The sequence below is a fragment of the Dipodomys spectabilis genome, unplaced genomic scaffold (genome assembly GCF_019054845.1).
Source record: "Dipodomys spectabilis isolate Male_0828 unplaced genomic scaffold, ASM1905484v1 ptg000297l, whole genome shotgun sequence".
Lineage (NCBI taxonomy): Eukaryota > Metazoa > Chordata > Mammalia > Rodentia > Heteromyidae > Dipodomys > Dipodomys spectabilis.
Window position 1 is genome coordinate 14,981,250 of NW_024870974.1, and position 27,802 is coordinate 15,009,051.

General features: G+C 45.6%; 1 protein-coding gene across 1 annotated transcript in view; it reads right to left on the reverse strand.

The window, feature by feature from the left end:
- Positions 1 to 972: 972 nt before the first annotated feature.
- The window catches only part of Fhdc1 (FH2 domain containing 1), a 40,866-nt gene continuing 14,036 nt past the window's right edge, over positions 973 to 27,802 (reverse strand). The window contains exons 3-12 of the mRNA XM_042701888.1: positions 26,474 to 26,535; positions 25,865 to 25,967; positions 19,481 to 19,566; positions 19,295 to 19,395; positions 16,428 to 16,498; positions 16,225 to 16,332; positions 14,170 to 14,240; positions 10,360 to 10,477; positions 5,676 to 5,840; positions 973 to 2,895 (exon numbers count right to left, since the gene is read on the reverse strand). Coding sequence (XP_042557822.1) covers positions 991 to 2,895; positions 5,676 to 5,840; positions 10,360 to 10,477; positions 14,170 to 14,240; positions 16,225 to 16,332; positions 16,428 to 16,498; positions 19,295 to 19,395; positions 19,481 to 19,566; positions 25,865 to 25,967; positions 26,474 to 26,535 — 2,790 coding nt within the window. The 3' untranslated portion in view covers positions 973 to 990. The remainder of the gene's footprint in view (positions 2,896 to 5,675; positions 5,841 to 10,359; positions 10,478 to 14,169; positions 14,241 to 16,224; positions 16,333 to 16,427; positions 16,499 to 19,294; positions 19,396 to 19,480; positions 19,567 to 25,864; positions 25,968 to 26,473; positions 26,536 to 27,802) is intronic.

Below are 27,802 nucleotides of genomic sequence, written 5' to 3' on the forward strand. Positions count from 1 at the left end.
TAAAAAAAAAAAAAAACCTAAGAATTTCTGATAAAATAGCTTGAATTGGGACTTGACCACCACTATACCAAGGAAGAAATGTCAACACTAAAAAAAAAGTACCGCTGAGAACAGGAACCTGAGAGGGTGAAGGCCAGGGGGAACGGCAGGCACCAGTGACATTTGAGAGGAGGGCTTGGAGCAGGCAGAGGGAGAGGAGGAAGGCTGGGGGCACGCGAGGTTCTGGAGCCAAGGCAGACACATGTCAGAGCAGCCATCACAGCTTTATAACCGATACAAAACGGAGAAACCAAATGAGGACCATGTGCACGGCCACACTGCCTCTGATGTCTTCCCACCCAAAAACAGCACGTGGAGGTTCTGGGATCCACCGTCTGCAGGAAGCACTTCGCTGATGCCTTGGGGATCACCCAAAAAAAAGGCAGGAACATATATATGATTTCTGTCTACCTAAGTCTAACATCGCCTTTCATTCACACACAGACCTGCAGAGAAACACAAGGACATACAGGCAAGGCCAGAACACCCAAGGCCTCGGGGAGGGGGGAGCAGCTGCCCATGCAGGGCCAATTTTGGGCAGGTCAGGGAGTCTGGGGCCTGGAAATCCAGGAAGATAGGAGCCTCTTCACTTTAAGGATAAGGTTTCTCCCCTGAGAGGCATTTCACTCTGCAAAAGGAACCAACTACAACATTATTTTATTGTTATAATATTAAAAAATAAGTCTTTGATATATAAAAACTGGCCAGAAGTATTTTTTTTTCTTTTTTTTTGTTCAGTTATTACATAATGTCATCCTATCCAGTCTATCATGGATGGTGGAACCTTTGTCTTGGGTGCAGGATGAGGGTTAGGGGATCCCCCCCCCCCCCCCCGGAGGTGAGGCAGGTGGCTTTCCACACCCTGGATTTGACAGCAGGAGTGCGCACGACAAGCTGCGGCCCGGAGGCCCCCAGATCTTCAGGGCTGGGGCGGCCAGGGGGGGTGGCGCATCACTTCTGCAGAGGATGGAGGATCCTCCCCAGCGTGGCCCTCCCGGCGTCCTTCAGCCGGAGGGAGGCCCTGTCCCTGGCCCCCCTGGCCTTCAGCGGGCTGTCGGCGTCGGGCCCCTCGGGGGATTCGGGGCACTTTCTGGGGGCCCGGGCGCTGCTGGCACGCCTCAGGGTGCCGTCCCGGGGGCCGGCGTCCTCGGGGCCGCCCTTGACCTTCAGCTGCCGCTGGGAGACGGTCCTGGTGATGGCGCGGGCTTTGGCGGCGGGCGGGACGTCGGTTTTCAGGCACCGGGACGAGGAGGCCACAGTATTTCGAGCGAAGCTGGGGATGGGGGCCGGGCCCCGGGGGGCGCCGGGCTCGTCCGCAGGGCTCTCGGAGCTGGAGACCTTACTGTCCTCGGGCTTGGGCCGGGGAATGTTCCTGAGGGGCTTGGCGCTGGGCTTGAGGGAGCCCCTGCGCTGCAGCGGGGCCGCCTCCTTCCCCGGCAGCCGGCCGCCCCGCGCCGGCTCCTCGCCCCCCGCCGGCCCCGGCCTCCCCGAGGGCGGCCGCCGGGGCGAGGTGTCCGCCGTGCCCCGCACCGAGCTCTGGCGTGCCAGGGGCGGGTCTGCGCCGTGGGGGGGCTCCCGGGGGGCGCCCCGGGCGGGCCCCGGCCCGCGGCTGGACTTGGAGATGGGGACCACCTTGCGCATGCTCTCGCTCTCCCAGGAGGTCAAGGTCCGCACGGCCCGGGGCGCCGCCGCCCCCTGGCTGCGCCGGGCGGCCGCGGGCTTGGGGACCCCCGGAGACGCCTCTTTGAGGGAGCCCCTCTTCGGCGTGGCCGCGGCGTCCTTCCCTCGCAGGGCTCTGTCCCGGGGCGGGCCGGCCTTGCAGCCGAGCCCGGCTTTCGGGGAGGCGGGCGCAGGAGCCTGGCAGGGCCCCAGATCCCCAGCCCCCGAGGACACGGAGTCGCTCCCTTCCCTCTCCCCATCTCCGGGCCTGGGCTCGGCGCCCTCCGAGCAGTCCAAGGTCAGCGAGCAGTCGGTGGTGTCCGAGATGTAGAACAGGCGCCCGGGGTCCTGGCTCTCCGGGTCACTGCTGCCCACGGACTCCTCGGCGGCGGCCCCGGCGCCCTCCGGGGCGGCGTGGAGGCTCTCCTGGGGGACCTCGTCCACGGGGGTCGGGCTGTCGCTGCCCCGCCCCGGGGGCGCCTGCTCCCCAGGGCTGAGGTCACTCGGCGTCAATGGGGATGTGGGCAGGGGCGCCTCGGCACCCTGGAGGTCGAACGGGGTCAGCCCGGTCACCAGCTCGTGCTCCTTGACGCCCAGAGCGAGTGGCGACAGCGCAGGGACGGGTGCGGGCCGCAAGCCCGCCGGCTCACTGTTCCTCTTCCGCAAGACCCCGACCCCCTCGTGTCGAGCTCGGGGGACGCTGGGGGCAGGCTCTGCAGCCTGGGGGGCACTCTGCCAGGCTGAGGGTGGGCCGGGGGCTTTCTCCAGGCTTTCAGAGGCGGGAGGGTTGGGTGCGAAGTCGGGGTCGGGGTCCTTTGGCTCTCTGGGTCCCATCCAGGCCATGGTGGGCCGGGGCTGCCGGGCGCTGTTCCGGGGCAAGCTGTTGAACTTGTTGGGCCCCTCCGAGCTGTCGGTGGTGCTCTCCAAGAAGGTCAGCAGCTCCCGGTCAGCAGACGCACCCAGGGACAGGCGGGAGCGGCGCATGTTGGGGGGCCGGTAGGAAGGGCTGATGGGTCTGGGCTGCAGGAAAGGGGGTAGGTCCTCCGTGCCCTTCTTGGCCAGTAGCTCGACATCGTTCTCGCTGCTGCTCCTGCCAAAGCCCCCCAGCTCTCCTGCCGTCCAGGAGCGCCGCTTCTGTTCCAGCTCCCTTAGCCGCTGCAGCTGCCTCTGTTCATGCAGCTCTCGGTCGTGGTTGTCCTGAGCAAGGGTGGAGAGAAGCCAGCATGAGACACGCGTGGCTCACCTGCGACTCCAGGGCCGCCCACCTGGGAGAGGTGCGCGGGGAGGGCGGCCCTGGGCTCTGGCTGGTTTGCAGATGCGCACTTGTCGCAGTGCGTGGAGATTCCCTAAAGTGTCTTAGGGGATCTGACCCAGGCTCACTGCTGGGCCTGGCTCCAACAACCTCGACTGTTCTCATCTAATCCCTTGGCCCAACTTTTAGTTTTCAGCCAGGGCTACAATTCCAAATATGCACAGGACTTCAATTCCAGGAAAGTCAGCTTGGTTTCTAAGTAGGGAAAGACCAGGAGGAGGATGGAGAAAACGACTATGTAAGCAATGCACAGAGAAAAACCACTGTGAAATGTTCTGCATGCAAACTGTAGCATAGGTATGATAGAACTGTGCTGATGTGTGCACACGCCACACACTTGCATGCACATAACACACACTGCTACTTAACAATGACCTGGATACAGAAAGGTGTGCCCCAAATACTAAGAGATGCCTGCCCTGGCCCCCCACAACCAGAGAAAAGGACAAGAACAGGGGTGCCTTGCAAATCCACCCCGATGCAAAACACTCCACCCTATCCCATGCAATGGAATCTGAACCTGTGAATATTAAAACAAAAGTTTGAAAGCCCACTTTAATGTATCATTCATGGAATGACAATGTACTTTTGCTGCTCAGATCCAGGTTTTTAAATTTTATTTTATTTTTTAGGGGATGGGGGATGTTACTGGGAGTGGAACTCAGGGCTTTGTTCCTCCTAGGCAGGTGGCTCTACTACTGGAGCCATATCCTCAGCATTTGTTTGTTTGGTTTTGACTTTAGTATTTTGAGGATAGGGTCTAATGCTGTTCATGCCCTGGTAGGTTGGGGCCAGTCCTTCATATTGCAACTTCTCAAATAGCTGGAATGACAGGTATATGCTACCACACCCAGCTGTTGATTGAGATGGTGTCTCACTAACTTTTTGCCTGAGGCTAGCCTCAAACTGTGATCCTCCTGATCTCAGTTTCCCAAGATGATAGGCATGAGCCACTATACCAAGCACTGATGTAGTTTCTTAAGGTATTTACAACTTGGGGTTGGCTGAAGCTGCAGATGTGGAATGGTGGCCATGGAGAGCTGGCTGTGTCACAAATCACAACTCTTTTGGATTGTGACATCTGTGTGTGTAATTACATAATTACACAGACATCACCACCCAAATCTGTTCTTGTTAGCAATTTTTTTGTTTGAAAATCCACTTCCTCCTCCAATGAACTTTTCCTGGCCAAGCTTCTGTGAGGCGCTGGCTGAGGACTCCTGCTCCTCCTACAGCTCCGGCATCGGCCTTCTGGCCTCCCATCATTCCCATCTCTCTCAGCCGTCTCCCATGCAGGCTGCTCTGGTGGGAGGGGCTAGGTCTTGGCTCTCAGGTAGAATGCGCTATGCAGGTGGCCTTATAGGCTTGTAGGATTTGGACATGGACTGAGCTCCTCAGAAAGAGCCAATTTGGCTTCCCCCATCCTCCACAGTCTCCCACAGCTGAGCTCACTGCTTGGATAGAAGTACATCAACGTGGCCACAGGCTCAGTCTCCTCCCCTCAGCTGGACAGAGAAAGGAGAGGCTGGAAAATCCAAGTAATTCTGAGCTTGTGAGGAATGTGCCCAGTCTTTCCCAGAGATCCAGCCATGGATAGATCTGCATTTAGGGTAACAGTGTAAGCCCTGGGTTTGATCCCTAGCACCAACTAAATAAATCAATAAACAAAATAAAATATAGGACAAGAGATAATTTGGGGGTATGTGGCTCCTTGGGGCTACCTGAAATGAAAGATGAGAGCTACTTTTTCTTTTTTCTTTTCTTTTGTGGGTCCAGGAGCTTGAACCCAGGGCCTGGGCACTGTCCCTGACCTGTTTTGCCCAAGGATAGTGTTCTATTACTTGAGCCACCATCACATTTGGCTGTGTGTGTGTGTGTGTGTGTGTGTGTATGGGGGGGGAGAGTGGGAGAGAGAAAGAGAGGGGGAAGAGGGGAAAGAGTGAGAGAGAGGAACAGAGAGAGAGAGATTGATTAATTGGAGAGAGAGGTCTCACAGACATTTTTTATTCAGGCTGGCTTCTAACTGCAATTCTCAGATGTCAGCCTCCTGAATAGCTAGGATTATAGGCATGAGCCACCATGGCTTATTGTTTGGTGTTACTTAACAGAAGTTTGATTTATGACTTCCAAATTCAACTCAGAGAGCAATGGAATTGGCAGCTGAGGGGAGGAAGCATGGCTGCTGTGATCCATACAGGGGTGTGGTCCCTAGATAGGGGAAACTATCGGAGGCCATGCTACAAAGAACAACAGGGTCCTTATAGAGCCAGTGCCATGGCAATGATGCGGGGCTGCAGATGAGTAAAAGAGAGGCCTTTCCTCTAGGTGGACCACAGAAACTCTGAAAACAAGCACTCTTTAATCCACTTGGGTTGAGCAAGAGAGACAGGCTGTTAGGGAGATTCTTAGACACTGTGACTTCCATCCTTGAGAAGGTCTATGAATGGAACACTTTTAGGGCGTTACGTATGCTGATGTGAACACTAAGACACCATGCCACATCAGAGCCACCACTGACCATCACAGGAGAGGACCTGTGTCACAACCCAGCCTGACACTTCCGGAAACCACAGAACCCCTAGACCGAACTGTTGTCCCATGGACAGAGAATTGGATCAAAGCAAAAAGTCAGAGTCTGGAAACGCAACGATGCCACTGGCCATACCTTAACTGCTTTGTTGAATCTGGTGCAGAAGTCTCTGAATATCTGGAAGCATTCGTCCAGCTTCATGGTTTCTTTGTCTTCGCAGAAAAAATCTATGAGGGTATGAGACTCTCCCTGCAGCTCCCGTCTCCAGTGCTCCAGTTCCGACAGCTTCTCCATGGCAAACTGCAGAGACACAGACAGACTCAGTGCAATACACAGATCAGCTGAAGCAGCGTGATCTGAAGTACTCAGGAAGACACACTGCCAGAGTCCCATCTCAAGTCTCTGGGAAGGGAAGGGTTACTGCATGACTGCTGTATAAGTCAACTCCAACTGAACTTGGGGAAAGCTAGGAGCTCATCTCTCTCTCCTAAACCACAAAATGGAAGAATCAGGCATGGTAGTGCATGCCTATAATCCTATAACCCCAGAATTTGAGAGGCTGAGTCAGACTGAGGTTAGCCAGGGCTACACAATGAGATCTCCATCTAAACCCCCTCCCCCCACAATAACCAGAAGAAAAAAACAGATTTAAAGCTAATGTAGAGGGTGCTGATAAAATTTTCACCTTGAAGGTCACTAGAAAGGTTGGTTTTATTAGGAAAATCTCCTGTTCCTATTCTTCTTTCTCTCAAACTTGACTCTTCTATTGGCAAGGGTTGTCTTTAGGGTTTGTCCTGACAAACTGCCCACGCTGCCCTGTCCAGAGGGAGTCTACGCTTGAGCCTATCAGATCACTAAGAGGGGTGCTTTAGCGTGGACTACTGTCCAAGTCAGCTGGGAAGGGCTAGTCACAGTCCACGCTTGAACCCCACATGCAGAGAGTAGATTTGAGATAGACCCACATCGACATTTCACTAAAAACCCAGCAGAGTCTAACCCTGTGCCATTTCCACTGCATTACTCTCCCAACTCCAGTAGGATAACAGGGTCACCCAAGGAGCCCCAGCCACCTGCCACCTGCAGTGTCCTGGGGCAGGTGAGCAAGCACCTCAAGAGCTAATGGTGAGGCGGTGTGGTGAGGGAGGGAGCATTTCTTCCCCATCACCTGGGAGATGGAACATCTGGAATGATGTGGAAATCTTCCCTTGCCTGCTGATGGGGAAATGCAGTTTACAGGAAGGAAATTTGCTACTCGGTGAAATCACATGTCCTGTCTTTCCAAAAATGGGCTATTTTTCTTCTTTTTTGTCTGTGTGTGGCAACCTGAGCTTTGAACTTAGGGTCTGGAGCTTGTTTAACAGGTGCTCTAGTAGCTCTTTTGGCCTTCAGTCATTTTTTCCAGATAGAATCTTAGCTTTTGTTGTTGTTATTGTTGTTGTGAGGGCTGACCTCTGGACCTGGGTGCTGTCCCTCAGCTCTTCAGATCAAAGCTAGCGCCCTACCACTTGAGCCACAATGCCACTTCTGGCTTTTTTCTGCTTATGTGGTGCTGAGGAATCGAACCCAGGGCCTCATGCATGCAAGACAAGCACTCTACCACTGAGCCACCTTCCCAGCCCAGGATCTTGGCTTTTGCCCCAGGAGTAGCCTTGTATTGCAATCTTTCTACCAATGCCCCCAGCATAGCTGGGATTACAAACAAGTCCCAACACATTCAGCTTGATTATTAAGATGGAGTCTACGTAGGCCTTGAACTAAGATCTTCCTGATCTCTACCTCCCAAGTAGCTGGGATTACAGGTGTGAGCCACTACACGTAGCCCAAGGGCTTAAATGTGAACAACTACTCTTGGAATGAGGGGGTTGGAACTATGGTGCGGCAGAAGCTGCAAGCTGCCCACTTTTGAGGAGGACTTACTGTCTGAGCACGTCCTGCCAGCTCAGACCCACCACCTCCCCCTCATTCCAACAACTTTCCCCCTAAATGGCCTTTTCTTTTAAATCAAACACATTCTAGAGGTAGTAGAAAATCTAAACTATGTAGGAAAGTGAATACCAGAGACAGTAACCATCTGAGTCAGTAGCCCACGGCAGTATGCGTGTTTATACTCTATCTTTCTTTATGGAGAGACGAACATTCATGAAGGGATAAATCTTTGCCTGTCATTCTTCTGAAGGGGAAATATGGATTCCAGCCAAGAATAGCTCAACTGGAGAAGCATAGTCTTCCTGACAAAAGCCTATGCTGGGAGCTGGGCTCTGCCAGGTCCCTGCTCTGCAGACCCTGGGCGACAGGCCCACACCAAAGCCAGCCCCGCACCAGGGAAAATGAACGGCTCTGGCCGCTGATCTGAGAAAAAAAAACATAGTTGAGTCATGTGTCTTGAGTCCCACAGGACCAGGGACACAAAAGTCCAAAGTTGCACTGGTGAAAGGGCTTATTCTCTTTCATAGAGACTGAACTTTCACCTTGAACTTGACTGCTAGGGATCAAAGTTCCAAACCAGTATGGCTTGCCCAAAATCTATTTCAAAATGTTGAAACTGATCTGCAGAAAAAAAGTGTTCCAATGATCTTTCTCAAAAATCTTGAACAGAGGTTAGGGCTTGCCCTAGGTTTATCTAAGTATGCAAGAAAAAGGCCCAACAAACAACTCCCCACAAGCTGACCCATTCTGCTTACCACAGCAGGTCCTGAGACTTCACAGCCCTTCATGCTCCGATCCTAACCCATTTTAAAAAACTTTGTCTCACTATTTAAGAAAGAAAAATACCTAGCTATGTATCATATTTTATTTTCAGAGATAAAAGCAATTGACAGGGCATGGGGCATAGCTCAGTGGTATAGCACTTACATAGCAATTACCACCACCAACAAAATAAAATTATATCCCAAAGAAACAAAAACTTCCAGTAAGAAAAGTTTAAAGAACTAAAACAATGGTCTATAGGTAAGGAGAGAGTAGAGACATTTTTCATCCCAAATCCCATTGCACAGCTAGGTGCCAGGGGTTCATGGCCTGGCACTGTAGCTTCATGGGAGGCTAACATCAAGAGGATTGCAGTTCCAGGCCAGCCTGGGCAGAAAAGTTCCTGAAGTCCTTGGTAGTATGAGTGTGTCATCCCAGCTATGACAGGAAGGCTAAAATAGGTGGACTGACGCCTGAGCATGCACCAGGGTACGAAGGGAGACCTCATCACAAAAATTAGTGACTAGAGGTAGAACTTAACTATAAAAAGCCTACCTTGAAGGCAAGAGGCCTTGAGTTCAAATTCCATACCTTTGCCAAAAAAAAGGGGGGTTCTATATTAAGGTTTAGTTTAATTGTGGAAGATACAGCTTAGCAGTAGAGTGCTTAGCACACAGAAGTCATGAGTTTAATCCCTAGCTCCATGAGAGGAAGGTGGGAGAGACAAAAAAAAGACAGAGAGAGAGAGAAAGAGAGAGAGAGAGAGATTTAGCATAAAATATTAAACTTAAGGTAAAAACTTGGGAGAAGGAAAGAAATATCCAAATTCTTCACTGTGACACGTGGCAGTTCTTACTCTTGAATTTCATAATTTCTTTTGTTCATCCAACTGTGCTCAATACTGTTTGGTGGTACTGAAGCAATGATGGTAGTAGCATTTGCTTTGTTGTTGCACTAGGAGAAAAATGTGTCTATGTGAAGGGACTGTGAGCAGAGCACCTGCCTAGCATGCAAGAGGCTTTGGGTCTCATCCCCAGCACCAAAAAACAAACAACAAATCCCAAAAGGTATGAGTCTGGTTATGCTTGAAAGTAAACGGAGAACATGTTTAATAATAAAAATAAACTCACAGCAGAGCCACACACAATGCAGCATTTGCAGGTGGAGCTGAAGGACATATACTATTCAAAGGAGCCCAGTGAATGCACAAAGCCCCGGCCCTCACTGTTCCAACCTAGCACGCAGGTAACTCTGCTCCACAACTCCCAGTCATGGGTCTTAGCTACTGAGCTAATGGCTGCATCCTATCTCGTAGAAGACTAACAGCAGGAAACGGTGCCACTTTTTTTTCTCTTTTAATAAAGCAGATTAAAAAGATGTCAGACTATGTGATTAGTGAGTCATGGTGAGCCGCCACAAACATGTCCACTCTGCTAGTTTTTGTTGATGTTATTCAGAGCAGCTCCTGACACACCCTGTGGGCTGATGTTCCAATGTTGACAGGCAGAGTAACTATGTGTGTTCTGCTGCCCAAAACCCATACCCATCCATGTGCAGTGGTCCCAAGAAGGAAGGACGATGATCAGGGATGGGCACCAGTGGCTTATACCTGTAACCCTATCTACTCAGAAGGCTGAGATCGGAGGTTCCTTGTTTATAGCTAGCCCAGGGAAGACAATCTATGAGACTCTTATCACTAATTAGTCAGCAAAAAGCCCAAAGTGAAGATGTGGCCCAAGTGGTAGAGTGTCAGTCTTGAGCTAAAAAACCAAGCAAGAGTGTAAGACTCTTAGGTTCAAGCCCTGGTACTGGCCCTTCAGAAAAACAAAAACAAAAGGAAGATTGGCCTGGGTCCTGCAATGTAGGGAGATTTCAATAGAACTTTGTGTTCCAAAACCATGACAGGTGTACAACCAGATGTTGAGTTGCTGGGCAGAGTTGGAGCGTCAATGCCCCAGGCTGCTATAGGTTCACCACAGGAAGGTGGATCTGGCATGTTTATGGAGCAGTATAGGTTCCTTGTACTAGCTTTGGGGAACTATAAATGAGAGCCTGCTACTCTGCAATTCACCCAGGGGAAACTGAGGCAGCCTTTCCAGGGCTGCCGAAGGCTGAGATTTGAGGGACTGACCTGAAGGAAATCTTCCATCTGCTGGCAGAGCTCCCCATCCCGCTGGACATTTTCCTGAAGCGATCTCGTCCTGACAAAGAGGGAGCGCAGTTCCGCCTCGGTGTTATCCAGAGATAATCTAGAGAAGGAAGGGGAGAGTGGGCAGTTGGCACAAGGTGTGGGTATGTTAAACCAGTTCCATCTGTTTGATGGACACACACACACGCTGGTTCAGGGCACAGGCCGTCACTGTTCTTGGAGATGTGGCAACTCAAGCCCCATGATTTGCAAAGCTTTTCATAAAGCAGGTCTGAACACCTTTATGCAACAGCATCACCACACAATGCTTTCCCTGGATTAGTAAGCTCTAGCCCACAAAAGGCAAGGCAATAGAGGCCCACAGTCCCAGTACTAAGGGCCCCGTGGAGAAACTAAGCAGACACTACGTCTCACAGGTAGCCACACACACTCTCCCTATTGTATAGAGCACTAAAACACAGCCACCAGCTCTGAGAGTGAATGATCAGATTGATTGTAATGATTCTGTTACATGCATCAAGTCAAGATTAGTAGAACATGATGGATGGCTTTGTTTTCTGTGCTAGTTGTGGGGCTTGAACGCAGGGCCTGGGTGCTATCCTTTAGATTTTGTACTCAAGGCCAGCTCTCTACCACTTGGAGCTACAGCTCCTCTTCTGGCTTTTTGGTGGTTAATTGGAGATAAGAGTCTCACAGAGTTTCATGCCCAGGCTGGCTTTCAGCCACGATTCTCAGATCTCAGCCTCCTGAGTAGCCATGAATCACCAGTGCCAGTTGTATAGATTTTTTGTTTGTTTTGTGTGTGTGTGTGTGTGTGTGTGTGTGTGTGTGTGTGTGTGTGTGTTGGTACTGGGGCTTGAACTCAGAGCCTAGGTGCTGTCCATTAGCTTTCTCCATTCAAGGCTGGCTTTATACTACTTGAACCACAATTCCAGTTTTGGCTTTTTGGTGATTAATTAGGTATTAGTGTCTTATGGACTTTCCCACCTGGCTGGCTTCGAATTGTGATACTTAGATCTCAGCCTCCTGAGTAGCTAGGATCACAAGTGTGAGCCACTGGTGCCCAACTCTCTTGTCTTTCTTAGTGCAATGAAAATTTTTATCTTCATTGGTTATTGGTCCTATCTGAGATCGGATACACCCATGTATTCAACCCTCCATTTCAAATAAGCAAGCCTTACCAAAAGGATGTTTTCTAAGGTATTATCTAGCTAAACTGATTTTTTGCTAGCTAGAAATGTAATGGTAGCCAGAGGCCGGTGGCTCATTTCTGTAATCCCAGCTACTTGGAAGTCTGAAATCAGGAGGAATGTAGTTCAAAGCTAGTAAGGGCAGGAAAGTTCATGAGAACCCTTCTCAACTCATAGCTGGGTGCAATTGTATGCAGTCATCTCAAGCTACATGGCTTGAGAACAAGAGGACTGAAGTTCTAGAGCAGCCCAGGCAGAAAGACTCCATCTCTATGGAGGGAATCTAGACATGATAGCTCACACCTATGATCCTAACAACTATAAAGTAGGTTCATGGAGACTCCCAGTGGGCAGGAAGTGAGACTCTTATACTAAAAATAACCAGTGAAGAATAGGGCTGGCCATGTGGCTTAGTGGTAGAACACCAGTCTAGCAAACTAAAGACCCTGAGTTCAAACCCAAGTCCCACCAAAAACAATAACAACAAAGAAAGCAAGAAAGGAAGAAAGGAAGGAAAGAAAGTAATGGTAGTTTCTCCTTACATATCTCTTGATAATAGTTCTATACTAGTCAGAATAAAAATAATTTCACACAACATTAAAAAGTGAATAAGTCTGTGTCATAAGATGAACATATTCATTTTTACATCATAATCTAGTAATCTGTAAACATGAATTATGAAATGTTTATACCTCTGCACTGATAATTCTCCTTTTGGAAAGGCATATAATCTGTGGTTACGTGTTCATAAAGTTAGTATCAGTGAGATACTGGCCAATGACAGGGCTATGAGCTGTGGTTCATTTGTTTATATGCAGATGGTTCATAGCTATCATAGCTGGCTAGAGTCACACATATAATAAGTACATGATAGGCTGGGTGTGGTGGCACATGCCTGTGGTCCCAGATACAGGGAGGTGGAGGTAGGAGAACTGATGTTTAAGACTAATCTAGGCAAAGTTAGCACAAGATTCCATCTGAAAAGCAAACTAAGAACAAAAGGACCAGGGCATGGTTCAAGTGGTAGAGCACTTAACCTAGCAAGCAGGAAGCCTTCAGTTAAGACTCCAATACCATGCACAAACACACACGTACACACACATACACAAAATATATGACATAGTCGGGTGTGGTGGTACACACCCATAGTGTTAGCTACTCAGAAAGTGGGGCAAGAGGAGTGCTTGAGCCCAGGGACTGGAGATCTGTGGGAAGCCATGTGCTGGTGGCTCACATCTATAATCTCAGTTACTCAGGAGGATGAGATCTGGAGGATCTAGATTCATGGCCAGCCTCAGCAGCAAAGTTTGCTAGACTCCATCTTGAAAATCACTAGCATTAAAACAGGGCTGGAGGTATGCCTTAAGTGGCAGGGCACCAGCTTAGCAAGTGTAAAGACCTGTGTGTTCACAGCCCAGTACTAAAAAGAAAAAAGAAAAAGTACAGAGATATGAACTGGGTCCACACATGCAGTGGTGAGCTGAGCAAACTCTTCCTGCTCTACACTGAGTAACTCCACGGGACAGCCTGAAGTCAGCCAGGCTGGCAACGGTAACAAATCAGAGGGATTTTCTTTGAAGAACTAGTTATTTGAAATAATACCATGGGATGCACAGATATGTATTATAAGAACTCAAAATAGGACATTCTCACAGATTATAGCCACCTTAAAATATACACCTATATTAGGATTAAAAGCAAATTAGAGTTATGTAATTAGAGCTTTATGCTTGGTAGGTACTTTCTCTGTCACACTGAGTGACTAATTTAAAAATCAAATCCTGTCACAGCTCTTGGTATGGTTCCAAACCCTTTTAATGTAATAGAAAATAAATGGACCATGCTAGATTCCACAAGGAAACAGTGATGTATGGCTCTCCGTTTGACTGATAGGAACCAACTCCCAGGATAATAAGCTGTGTTGTTTGAATTTTTTGGGTGTGGAAGGATTTGAAGTTCTTAAGCTATATATTTTTTTAAACTGGTGATACTCATAGGATAGACTAACATTGTTTCTTTTAGTTTAAAAATAAAGCTTAAATTTTAAAAAAAACATCAATTTTCTCCAAACAAATTTCTTTTAAACAAATTAAAAGAAGTTCTGAAAGTCTAACAGAAATCTTTTTAAGTTGGGCACTAGTAACACATCTCTATACTCCTAGATTTTCAGTAGTATGAGATCTGAGGATCATGGTTCGAAGCCAGCCTAGGCAGAAAAGTCTGTGAGATACTAATACCCAAATAACTACCAAAAAGCCAAAAGCAGAGGTGTAGCTTAAAAATTAGAGCACCAGCCTTGAGTGGCAAAAGCTAATGGACAGCACCCATTCCTGATTTCAAGCTCCAGTATTGGCATATGTGTGCACACACACTAAGAAAGCTTTTCAAAGTTCATATTCAAATCTAAGAGTTCTAACTTCTCAGCCATTTTCCTAAGAGGACCATTAAGAAAACTGGATTCTCACAATGCACTTTTTTTTTGTCTTTTTTTTTTTTTGTACTGAGGAATCAAACATAGGACATTGCATTTGCTAGGCAACTGCTCTGCCACTGAGCTGCAGCCCAGCCATCACAATGCATATCCTCTGCCCTCTTTGCTTACCTTGCAGCCTCTTGAACATGATGCAGCTTTTCAGAAAAGTTTAGAAGAACAGCATCTTGCTTTTGAGCTTCCTGGAACAAAACCAGAATATTCCCTCACTGGATAGATTAAAGGAAATCATTTTCTTCCAGATTAAAGGAGCCTTCAACTTCTTGTGTCTTTTGACACCTTGATATATTCTCAGCAATTCCCAGAGACAGGAACTCTGCTATCTTCATATTTACCAGAAAAACCTCAATTCTCAGACACAGCAAGTAATCTGCCATGGAATACAACTCATGTGCATTGCAACTCAATGGAAGAGGTGGCAATTTAGCAGGCTTATTGTTTCTAAGAGAATCCAATATATCCTGCTTAAATATCACCCATACCTCTGAGTGTGTTTTTAAAGGCGTAAGATACTCTCTGCTGTAAAACCAGTTTGCATACTGAGTTTAATCAGTAGGTACCTGCTGGGAGGTGAGAGGAAGGCAGGTGGGAAAGGAGCTGTTACTAACTCTGAAAGCTTCCTTCCCCCATTCAATGGCCAAATTACCCAGAGTCAGCGGACAAACAGAATGGAATACAGTCTGCCAAAAAGTGGGTAGGCTAGATAGAAAATGCAGATTTTTTTCCCCCTGAAAGCCTTGAAAAATGAACTTTTCAAACAAGTCCTTAAGTCTGGCTCAGTACTCTAGCACACACAAGGCCTCAAGTTCCATTCTCACACAGCAAAACAAAAATCTATCAAATACTGAGTTAAGCATGGCCCTCTATCTTCTGAAGAATACGGTCATACAGTCATATAGTGTATGCTATGTATAGGGAATGTTCTAAAGGCCAAACATTGAGCTAGGCCCTTTATGGAAGTGTCCCTTCCAGTCCTTTCCATTACCCAGCTTGGAGTAAGTTATCCTTGCTTCATAATTAGATAAAGAAATAGAGAAGCTGGTTGCCGGTGGCTCACACCTGTTATCCTAGCTACTCAGGAAGCTGACATCTGAGGCTTGCACTTCAAAGACAGCCCAGCCCCCTCCCCCCCAATGTCATTATTAGACTCCTATCTCCAATTAACGACCAAAAAGCTGGAAGTGGAGTTGTGGTTCAAGTAGCAGACCACCAGCCCTGAATGAAAAAGTCAAGCAAGAGTGCAAGGCCCCAAGTTCAAGCCCTAGTACTGCACAAAAATGAAATAGAGGGTCTCAAGGTCTTTAACTTGTGTGAGGAAGTAGAACTATGCATGCAGGTAGTTTCCTTCTCAGGTCAAAGATGCCTGTCACTGGTGTGAAAACAGGGAATTCCAAGAAGGGAAAGCAAATAATTAGCAATAATAAGCAATTAATAAGCAATTAGTTGAGGTTGTTTAATTACAAAGAGACAATCACCCTTTAGGCCAAGCTATTCTGGTGTTCTGTCAAAATAAGAGGCAATTGACTTGGGATGTAGCTCAGTGGCAGAGCAAGTGGGATCCAACAAAAAGAACGCATGGGTAGGCTCCAAACCCTTTAATAGCAGCAAAGTACTCCAACATTTTCTCAAAGGACATAAACACATTCTATACACCCAAGTGGACATAATTTCTATCCATTTCACAGAAGTGGTTCACCCACCATCCAGTTTTCTCTCCGTCCCCAGGGCCATGACCCTCTCCAACTCTCACCAGATAGAGACAACTGCCACCAAGATGAATTCTATTTCTCATTCTCGCTCCACTCTAATCCAGTGTCCACCTGCCTTATTTTTCTACCTCCACTCAAAACTGTTCATGCCATTCTGCTGTGCGTAAACTCCTGCTAGCTTCCCATTGCAAGTATGGAATTCCAATTCTGCACCTCGGATATCTGACTCCTTCCAGAGGGCTTCTCAGCCTCTGCCTCACTCATCCACTCCCCAGCAGCTCTATAGACCCACAGCTCAACCTCGGCATCTGCAAATAGGGGATCTGAAAAGAGAATCTTCTTGGAACCTGCCACGTCCTCTCCTAACTCAGACATCATGTCTCATGTATGGAACAAGCTTCCCATTCTCCAATACGGATTCACATATGTTCTCTCTGTATTAATTGTTTCCTCCTACCTGTGCGACAAAATGCAGAAGATTCATCCCAGGTTTGTTTGCTTTTGTGTCTGCCAATTTGAGCAAAGAAGATAGTTTAAATCCTACTGCGTTGCCGGCATACCCTCCCTATAAAGATAAAGCAAGAAAAGGAACATGTTATGACTTTAGGCAGACAATAAAGCTTCAAACACAACTGCTGAATTGTTGTGGATTTTACTCACAGCATTCATGATATTCCCAGCCTGGAGCACCAAGTGTAATATTGAATGGAGCTCCTCACATGACATGAGCTCTGTTAGAAAGAACACACAACAGTGCCTCAGAGGAGTCTTCCAACACACACACACACACACACACACACACACACACACACACACACTCCACTAATGATATTTAGTCACAGTGTTGAGCTAGGGATGTCAAGGATTGTCAAATACCACAAAACAGTTTAATAAGAAAAGTTTTCAACTAGTAGAAACTATAAAAAGCCTAAGGAAAGCCAGGTGCTGGTGGCTCACACCTGTAATCCTAGCTTACTCAGGGGACTCAGATTTGAGAACTGCCATTTGAAGCCAGCCTGGGCAGAGAAATCTCTTATCTCCAATTGACAGCAAAAAGCCAGAAGTGGAGATGTGGCTCAAATGGCAGAAATGCCAGCCATAAGCCAGACCAAGCAAGAGTGCAAGGTTCTGAATTCAAGCCCCAGTACTGGCATGCGCGCGTTCACGCGTGCGCGTACACACACACACACACACACACACACACACACACACACACACACACACACACACACACACACACACACACACACACACACACACACACACAGTCTGAGGAAAAGCAGAGCAGTGTGTTGTAGGAATTAACCGTCTTTCCTCCAGCAATTATATTTCTAACTTTTTCCCTTTATATCCACTAGCCTCTTTGAACGTATTTATGCAATATGAAAACCAAGAGCAAGCAACAGTTTGTTTAGCCAAAGGGCTATGAAAAGATAAAAAAATGAATCAGGCTGGGATGACATGTAAATAGACGCAAAGCATCTACCTCAGGGCTTCCCGCCCTCAGCTCTCAGATCAGCTTTCCGTTTTATTCAAAGTGTAGTATTTACTCTGGATTGACTGAGGGCAATGAAAAAAGGGATTAATTTATTACAGCAATGGGCAAGCTACTTCTTTATTAATAGCAAATCTCTTGTACAGTTATGTAAAGAAAAAATTGAAAAATGTAATAATTTGAGAGGCTAAAGAGAAAACTTGATTATATACAGAGATAACAGAATATCATCTGTGATATTTAGTATTCCCCAGTATGTTTGATCATTATATTTGGAACCGTGTCTATATTTTGTTATCTAAGAGGGCCAGTTTGGGAAGGTTATTCAGATAAGAAAAGTTTTCTCCATGCCTACAAATTTGCATTGCTCAATATGAAAACATGTTCTTCCATCACTATAGGGACGGGAAGAACCACCTTCTAAAGTTGCTGCCATGGCCTTGGTATGGGAACAAATCAGAAAAGGCTTCTAAACAAGAAGTATAGCGTCTTTCTAAAATTAAGAAACCATGGTGTGCTGAGGGCAAACTTTTATCTCAGCACAGTCCAGAGCAACTAAACAGGAAAACCAAATAGGAATAGACAGTTCCTCAACAATAATTCAAGCCCAGACACCCAGCAAGAGGAAACCGGGAATGTGGGGGAGAGGGAGGGAGTTAAATTCTCAAGGCCTTAAAAAGGCCAGAAATGAAGGCTCCAGCCTTACAGAGGGAGAGGATTCTGACATAGATCAGGGAGAGGCTGGGCAGCAGTGATGGGAAGCGAAAATGACTGACTTGTTCCCCTAAAACCCAAGTGGGCCTGGAGGAATGAGTAGGAGAAGACACCCCAGATGAGAAACCTCAGGACCCATATTAGGGAGTCACACTGCTAAGGCCTGCAAGGGAGATCTGCTGCTGGACAGTCAGGGCCCAGTCTGGAGACCAGAGCAGGAAGGAGGCGCAGTGGGTCCAGGGCCAAGGTTGTGAGCCCAGAGAACCACCTTCACACAGCTTTATGTCCATTGCATAGTAAACATGCATAGTAAACACACACACACAAACACCATGCATATATACATATGCTATTGATCATACATAAGACGATCTATATTCATACATATCACCCATACACATGATTATCCACACTACAATGTCCACATTACAGACACATATAGATATAACACTACACATCACACACACAATACACCCCATCCACACACACAACCACACTATACATACCTCCTCCCGTGTTCATGTTCTATCTCACAAACATATAAAATACCCCACAACCACAGTATATACCACACACACAGATACACACTACAAATAACACACACAACACATACAACATTCATAGTACATACCACACACAACAGAAAGCACATACTATATGCACACACAATGATGTAAACACATTACAGGCTACGCAGACATATACCAGACACACAGCACATAATATACACACCTCATACAGACCACATACTATGCATTCCATTAACACACTACGGAAAGCTAACCAAGTTGAAGAACAAAAGCAAGATTCAACTAGATTTCCTCTGAAAGCTGAGGTTAAAAAACTTTCTACCATGGAAGATAATCTACAAGCTAATATTCAGTAGAGGAAAAAAGCAAATGGAAATACCTTTAAATGAATCCCTACTAAATCTCAATTCCTTTTTTAGAGTATCTTAGAAATGAGATCTTCCATTTCTAATTCCAACTGAAATTTAAAAAACAATAAATAACCGGGTATAGGCAGGCACCAGTGCCCCACACCTATAATCCCAGCTACTTGGGAGGTTGAGAGTGAATTGTGATTCAAAGTCAGCCCTGACAGAAAAGTTCTCTAGAATTCATCTCTAAAATAACAAGCTAAAAGCTGGGCTGGCTGGGAGTGTGGCTCATGTGGTAGAGTGACAGCCTAGAGAGCATGGGGCCTTAAGTTCAAATCCCAGTACCACCAAAAATAAGTAAACAAACACATATGGAGTGTGTAGATGTGTATTTTTAAAAATAAAAAAAACTATATAGAGATCCATGTATTTGCTTACCTTTTGTAGCAGTTCTTAAAATGGCTATATCTGTGTATAGAGAAGAACAAGAAGGTAAAAATTCCTTCTTTAGCACCATGGCTTCGATTCGAAGTGAATAGCTAGAAATAAAAAGTAAAACTGTAAATTCAATGTCAGCTTCAATCTTACTTCAGAAAGAGCAACAATCAGTGGGTGTGGCCTTACTTTGGCACCTGAATTAGGTAGTGAAGAAAAGAGTCGGCCAGGGACAGCTTGGACACATCACCATTAAACGTTTTTAACTTCTTTACCTAAAAGACAGATGGGAAGCAGGGACAGAGAAAAAAAGGCATCTAAGAATTATTTAAGATTATTTTAAGTTTCATCTTAGAATTCTGAAGAAAATAGAATTTCATTAAACTGAACTTAATAAAAGTTTGGTAGGAAATTGTCATGTCTAGTACTTTGCTTTTTTTTTTTTTTTTGCTGGTCCTGGGCTTGAACTCAGGGTCTGAGCACTGTCTCTAGGCTTTTTCATTTTGAAGCTAGTGTTCTACTACTTCAGCCACAGCTCCACTTCTGGTTTTTTGGTGGTTACTTGGAGATAAGAGTCTTAATGGACTCTCCTGTCTGGGTTGGCTTTAAACTGAGATCCTCAAATCTCAGCCTCCTGAGTAGCTAGGATTACAGGTGTGAGCCACTGGCGCCCAGCTCACTTTGCCTTTTTGTTGTTGTTGTTGTTGTAGGGCTTGAACTCTGGGCTTGAGTACTGCCCTGAGCCTCTTTGTGCTCAAGGCTGGCACTCTACCATTTGAGCCACAGGGCCACTTCCCCTTTTAGTGTGGTTAATTGGAGATAAGCCCCTTTTAGCATGGTTAATTGGAGATAAGAGTCTCACAGAACTTTTCTGCCCCAGCTGGCTTCAAACCTCAATCATCAGATCTCAACCTCCTGAGTAGCTTGGATTACAGGTGTGAGCCTCTGGCATTCAGCTTTCACTTTGCTTTTTTACTGTTTTCATTTTTTTTTTTTTTTTGAAGGGCTGGGATGAAGCCAAAGCCTTGGACATGCCACACAAATACTCTACCCCGGAACTCATCCCCAGCCCTTTTGTGTTTGTTTTGCTTTGCTCTTTGGAGACAGGGTCTCACTATATATTCCAGCCCGGCCTTTTTGCCTTGGGGTCCTCTAGTCTGGTTACCTAAGGTAGGCATGAAAATGGATCAATTTGTTCTAAGGATGAAAGCTTTCTGTCAAGTAATCATCTTGAAGTGAGATTGTCGTTTGCTATTTGGGAGGAAAAGTAAGTGAGAAGAACATATGGAAACAGAACCCTGTAAGTGGAAAAAAGTTATTATTTTAAGTATTTTGACTATCTACATACATAGATGGGACAGAACTTCTGTGTCCCAGTTTCATTTCATAGATAACAGTGTAGAACAAGGACAAATGATTGTATGTAGGGCTGGGGATGGACCCAGACCCTTTCTTGTACATGCTAAACATGAACTCTATTACCAAGCCACATCCCAGACCCACATTCCTCTCCCCTGCATTAACAATGTGATTAATAATGTGATTTTAAGCCCCTGGAAACACAGGAAATTGGAATTCAAAACATAAAAGGAGTATTTTCAAAGATCTACCAACTCATTAGCTTTCCTGCTCAAGGCTAGCACTCTACCACTTGAGCCACAGTTCCACTTCAGGCTTTTTGATGATTAACTGTTGATGAGTCCCATGGACTTTCCTGCCCAGGCTGGCTTTGAACTGCAATCTTCAGACTGTAGCCTCCTGAGTAGTTAAGGATTTGTGTGAGCCACTGGTGCCCAGCTTTTGGTCTTTTCTTAATTTGGTGCAGTTCTGGGATAAACTAGGGGTCTCATACATGCTCTTCCACAGAGCTAACTCCTACTCCCCTTTTTATTGTCAGTCGTGGGGCTTGATCTCTGTTACACTCTACCACTTGAGCTATAGCGCCACTTCCGGTTTTCTGGTGGTTTATTGGAGATAAGAGTTTCACAGACTTTCTTGCCCGGGTTGGGTATGAACCGTGATCCTCAGATCTCAGCCTCCTGAGTAGCTAGGATTCCAGGCGTGAGCCACCGGCACCTGGCCCTTTTTTAATTTTTAAGGGCATAAAATCTCCATTTGTAAACTATTAACCCATCCTGCAGAACTAAAGTGAATTTCCCATTTTTAGTGTTAGTAATTGTGAAGTTTTGGACACTTATGGCTATAGCTAAGAAGTGGTATGTGCTTGATTTAGCCTGGGATGTATTCTGATCTCTCTGCAGCAGAGCTGGGAACAATTCACTATATATGGCAGGGGCAGAATGAGGTTGGGCCTTCTGAAAGCCCTGAGTGTAGTGTATGCAAAGCCTCTGGAAATAACAGTGCAGATTCAGTCTAACACATGAAGATCAGGTCCTGCTAAGTAAACTTGGTAAGTAGAAACACTTTAATAGAAACATTAAACATGTGCTAAACTGTAACACAGCTATGAGTAATCTCCTTTACTGCTGTAAAAGGCCAAAAATGTTTCTAGATCTCAAAAGAATGCTGATGGAAACAGCACATTTCATTTAAGTGCTATGGAGACAGTTCTCCATTCCATTTAAAATGGGATTTATGCTCATTAAGAGGTTCCCTGCCTTTCCACAGGTAGGGAAGTACAAGAGAGAGGTAAATGAACCCTGCAATTATTACACATTCTCATCATCATTATCAAAAAGCATTTATTAATCACTGTTAGACATAATCCTGCTGGCTGAGCCAAGAGACTCTCATTAGAATCCCTGCTGTGTCCGGTTTCTGAGTTCTTGGCAGGAATATGCTCTCTTGAACCTCGCTCATCTCCCACAGGGTGGGTTTCCTTCATCCTGCCCAATTCCACCCCAGTGGCCTTGGAGCGGGGCAGGCAGGGTTTTCTACAAACACACCCAGGCAGCAGAGGATCCTCAGCCCTGCTCTTCTCTCCTTGCAGCAGCAGAGTAAGAAAAAGCCTAGGGGCTGGACTTGTGGATTGGTGGTAGAACAGGGGCACCAAACTCCCAACCCCAAAGCCATGCCAAACCAAGCCAACCTGAACTACAGAAGATTAGAGAAGAGGCAACTCAGCTGCTTCCAGAGAGAACAGAGAGCCCCAGGTCCCTTCTAGTTCTCTCTCTAGGACACTGAGATGGCTGATCCCAGCAGCATAGAGCTAAGGAAGGGCTGACCAGGTCCAACTTCCCTCCCTGGCAAGGGAACACTCAGTGTATCTTGTTGGGGGCCCACCTTCTTCCTTCACAGAGAAGGAGGTGAAGGAAAGATGAACAAACATGCCAAATCAAACGTTTGTGGTGAAGGGCTCAGAAATCTCTGGTAGAAATTGGCTTTGGCTGCTGGTCAGCTGAGGAGGCAGGAGAGAAAAGCACTTGTTTCCGCTTATCTTTTTCAACATGCTGATAAGGTTAGGGTATTATTCAAGTGACACTTACCCACACCCAGCCTTTGTGGTAGCTGAGTGATGAAAAGGTGGGAAGCTACTCTGTGGGAGGTACAGTTCTGACAACCTTTGCCCTTCCTGCCTCCAAAGAAGGTAACCAAGGGCAGCAGAAAGACAACTCCAGGGTCAGAAGGATCAGGGTTCAAGTCCGCCCCTACTCTATGGCCCAGCGATCATGAGACACCATCCAACCTGTGAGAGGCACACTTTATCATTGGTGAAATGAGGAATAGCTCATGATGTTCCTATAAGGATTAAATTTAAATATATATGTATACACACACACACAAAATAATCATAGCTAGGATGGATGGACATAATCATTTCATTTCATTCTCTGTCCAGTGCTTGGATCAAGAGGGCTGTGGTAAATATCTGGTCCCTTCTTGGGCTAAAATTTAGCATAAGACATTTCATCACAGACTTAGGGCCATGTGGCTACACACACCCTCGTGTCTTGTGCATTTATTAACATGTTTCTGACACATTCCTAAGCCTCTGGCACTTAGCTCGGCTTCTTCCCTGGCCTCAGCCTCCAGCCATAGGCCATCCATAGGCCCAGAGACTCCAGAGTCAAGCCTGAATCTGGGTGGTACCAGAGGCCACAAACCTACTGGTCCTTGAAGGGGGAACAGTAGGGTAGGGGCTCTGGCTTTCCCTGAGACCTCTGTGGCCACACACAGGCCTGGATGGAGTACATGGTCAGGGAGGGGTGACCCGGGCCTTTTTGGGTGTTTCTGTACGGGGAAGCTCCCAGTTGAGTATGGAGGGCGTGGTGAGCCTAAGCTAGTCAGTAATGTAAACAAGAAGGTGGCTGAGCCGGCTAGACATTTAGGCTGAGATGGATCTGCAGCAGCAGGAGGGTGAGGGACACCTACACCTCTGGCCTGCTTACACATGTGGAGCCCACCCCGAGGCCTCACCTCAGTTAGCTGTCAGTTGGGAGGGAGCTTTAGGGACTCAGGTGGGTTTTTCTCACCTGACTTTGAACATTGTTCATTTCCAACCATTTCCCACACACATCCAAAAATAAAATTCTTTAAATGTGAGGATTTGAAAAATTCTTTTGCATTTTCTAATAATTTTTAAATGTTAAACGAGGAATGACAATATTAAGAAAATCATACTCTGGCCAGGGACTGGTGGCTCATGCTTGTGATCCTAACTACTGAAGAGGCTATGATCTGAGGATCGGGTTCAAATCCAGCCTGGGCAGAAAAGCTGTGAGACTCTAATCCCTAATTAACTACCAAAGGGGGAAAAAAAAAGCCAGAAGTGGAGCTGTGGCTCAAGTGACAAAGCACTAGCCTTGAGCAAAAAAAAATCTTGAACTCAAGGCCTTGAGTTCAAGCCCTAGGACCAGTGCACACTCACACACAAAAGAAAATCATATTCAATCTCCTACATCCTGGTAACGTGCAGCTGGCAGCCTCCTTCCCACCTGACTCCCATCTACTTAGACATCCAGGCTCTCAGAGCACTTTCACGTGCACTGTTGCACTGTCATGTGATCTTGATGTTCATCAAAAACACAATGAGGTCAGTCAGGAGGGGATCCACAGAGCAGGCTGCAGGAAGACTCAGGAAAAGGGTCCCAGTAGGAATACAATTTCCAAAGCAATAAATCTTTTCTTCTCCTCTCAGTGGGGAGAGAAGAGATCATTTCCAGTGCCTCACACAGGCTAGGCAAGTGCTCTGCCACTGCGCCACATCCCCAGCTGAAGCAAATGTATCATTTTAAAACTCAAACTAAATCTAACCCTTCCTCACAACAATTGTGGAACTTCAAATCTATACAAAACAGAAAGGTTAGGGACTGCTGTGTTTGTAAAATCCAGGGTAAATTATGATCAAATACTTTTCCTTTATAATCCTTCACTAACAAATGCTATTAATTAAGGTAGGCCTAGATAAATTACACTTAATTTACAAGCAGAAAACCTGAGGAAGAGAGAATGCTTCCAGTAATCATAGATCTACAGACTGGAGCTAACCACTAATATCCCACATTGTGAATTTAACACTGATCATCATCAACAAGTTCCATAAACGGTATCTGGGAAAGTGAGGCAGAAGAGCCAGCAGTATTTATGAAAGGGATGATTTATGCAAATCAATACAAAAAAACCCAGAAACTAAAAACAGCCATCCTTACTTTTCTCTTTTTTCAGTTTTGGGGATCAATCCAGGGCCCCACATATACTCAGCAAGCGCTCTACCACAGAGCCACATCTCTTCCATCCTTCCCTTTTTACTCCTAAAAAGTCTCTTTTGGAAGTGAAGCAGTGAATCAAGTGGTAGAGCATCAGCCTTGAGCAGAAAAAGCCAAGTGAAAGCCCAAGACCCCAGGTTCAAGCTCCAGTACCAGCACACATACACAAGTCTCTTTTATTTTTACTCACAGAGTAAAATCTTCAGAAGATTCTAGACTGTTTTATTTGCATTCATAAGCATGAAAGTTAGTACACTGTCTTACAGAATTTTTCTCCAGAAACAAAGCACAATAATATGAATTTGGAAGTTTTTTTTAAATAAAACTACTGCTCTTACTTCTATCAAGCAACAAACCATTCAATAATTCAGTGAATTTGGTCTAAGAGAAGCAAATACTTTTATCTTACGGTACTTTTTTACTCTCATAGCAATTTCCTCCTTTCAGTCAATTACGTGCATGCATACCATGTATTCATATTTTATTCACCACTCCTAATTTTAGAGCATCTTTATCCAAAAATTGTTTTCTTTTTTTAAGGCAAGTCAATGTATAAAATAACCCAGGTTTAGCCTAGGCAAAGGTCAACCTTTGAGGATGGAAAAGAACACTCAAGTTTATTGCATTCCTATGTGTCAGGTACCATGCTGGGTGCCCAAGCAGCACCTGTCATCCTGACAACCCAATGAAGTAAGGGTCATTATCCTTCCTTTACGGTGAGGAAACTAAAGTTCAGAGTTGAGAACCTTGCCCATGTTATTCAACTGAAGTACAGCTTCACCTAAACCAAGATTCTCTAATTCCGTAAGTCTAGCTATTTCTGTGTCATCTATACAGGGACAGTGCCCTTTGCTCTGATGGCTGGGATACTGACTCTTCTTTCACCACTCCTAACATCCAAGCTTACCTCCTCTGACTCTGGCAAAAGCTTAAGAAATTCTCGAAGTGTCTCTGATCCGTAATGCTCACTCTTTCCTTGATGAATATCTTCTACAATGGATTGAGGAGACCTGGAAAAGATAGCAAATCAGGTTCTGCTTCATGGTTACTGGAGCACCAACAGGGAAACAGCCAGTGGAAATGGAAACAAATCTGCCCTCTCCTTTCCTCCCAGGCAGGAAGGCCCACAACAGCCCCAATGATAGGGAACCACTCTGAGGCCCTACATCCAGAAAGCCATCCTGGATTCTCCCAGGAAGAAGAGCAACCCCCTTTGGCCTCCCTGGATTCCTATGGAGCCCAGTCCTAGTGAATTCAACAGCACCAGTCCAGCCTCCATGGTGAAAGATGGATCTAGAACTTCCCTGACAAGGAGAATGGTAATTCTCCTGTACATTCTGCTTTCATATCAAAGACATTTGTGGACTCATCAAGCCACACATGTAGGAAGGATTTGAAGATGTGAGGAACACCATTCATAGTAGAACTTGAATTTCAGCTTGGCCACACCCACAGACTTTCAAGGCTGACAGTGAGCATTTATGATAGAAATTTTAGATGTGTGCAAAAATCTTACTTCTTAAACTGCTTAAGAAATATCCCAATGTTCATGCTCCGTTTTGCATCCAAGATGGTAATCTAGAAAGAGAGACACATAAGATCATTAAAGTAAAAGTAAGAAACAATAGAGGAAAGAAGAAAATTAAAATTTATCAAAGAGCTAGAAGTGTGGCTCAAGTAGCAGAGCATCTTGCCTCACAAGTGTGAGGCCTTGGGTTCAAATCCAAGAGCCACCAAAAAAATGTATCAAAGTACAATACTAATAAGCGACTAATTCCCATGACAGAAAGCTAGAAATTAATAGGTTGATTGAAACATACTGTAAACATCTATGGAAAAGTAACAACATGTATAATACATGTATAATAAATGCAAACAAAAATTATGAATATCAAGACATTCTCTCTCCAAACTTTCTACCATGATATATTTTAACAGTAAAAATGACACACATTTATTTTATTACATAAATTTCAAAACGTAATTATCTGCTTTAAAATTTTCTTTTTAGAAATAGCCCCTGCTTAAAAGCTTTAATCTGGAAACATGTTAGTACAGCAAGAATCATATGAGATTTGAACTGACAAAATAAAACATAACTTGCAGACAGGATTTCAACTCTGATTAACAAATGTAAATGGACTAATATTACTTTCAGTATCTATTTCAGAGAATTTATTTTGTTTTTGTTTATTTATTTTTGGGTACGGTCATGGGGCCTGAACTCTGGGCCTGGGAGCTGTCTCTCAGCTCTTCAGCTCAAGGCTAGCGCTCTACCACTTGAGCCACAGTGCCACTTTCGGCTTCTTTCTTTTTGCTTATGTCGTGCTGAGGAATCGAACCCAGGGCCTCATGCATGCAAGGCAAGCACTCTACCACTGAGCCACCTTCCCAGCCCAGAGAATTTATTTTTACAATAAAATTTTAAATACTTTATTTTTGAAACTGAAATTTATTTTTTAAATTCTGTGAAAATAACATCTTCATAGGAAAAATTCATTTTATTGAGAAAAAAGTTTTATATGTCCAATACTTTTTTAAAGAGAAAGAAATATCCTCCTAGCTGGGTATGGTAGTATATACTTGTAATCCAGAACTCAGGAGACTGAGGAAGACCAGCAGTTCTAGATGAGTCTACATAGACCTTTGTGTTAACAACAACAACAACAAAAAGAAAGAAAGAAAGGAAGAAAGAAAGACAGACAGACAGACAGACAGACAGACAGACAGAAAGAAAGAAAGAAAGAAAGAAAGAAAGAAAGAAAGAAAGAAAGAAAAAAAGGAAGGAAAAAAAGGAAGGAAAAAAAGGAAGGAAAAGACAAAAGAAAAGGAGCCAATGCTGGTA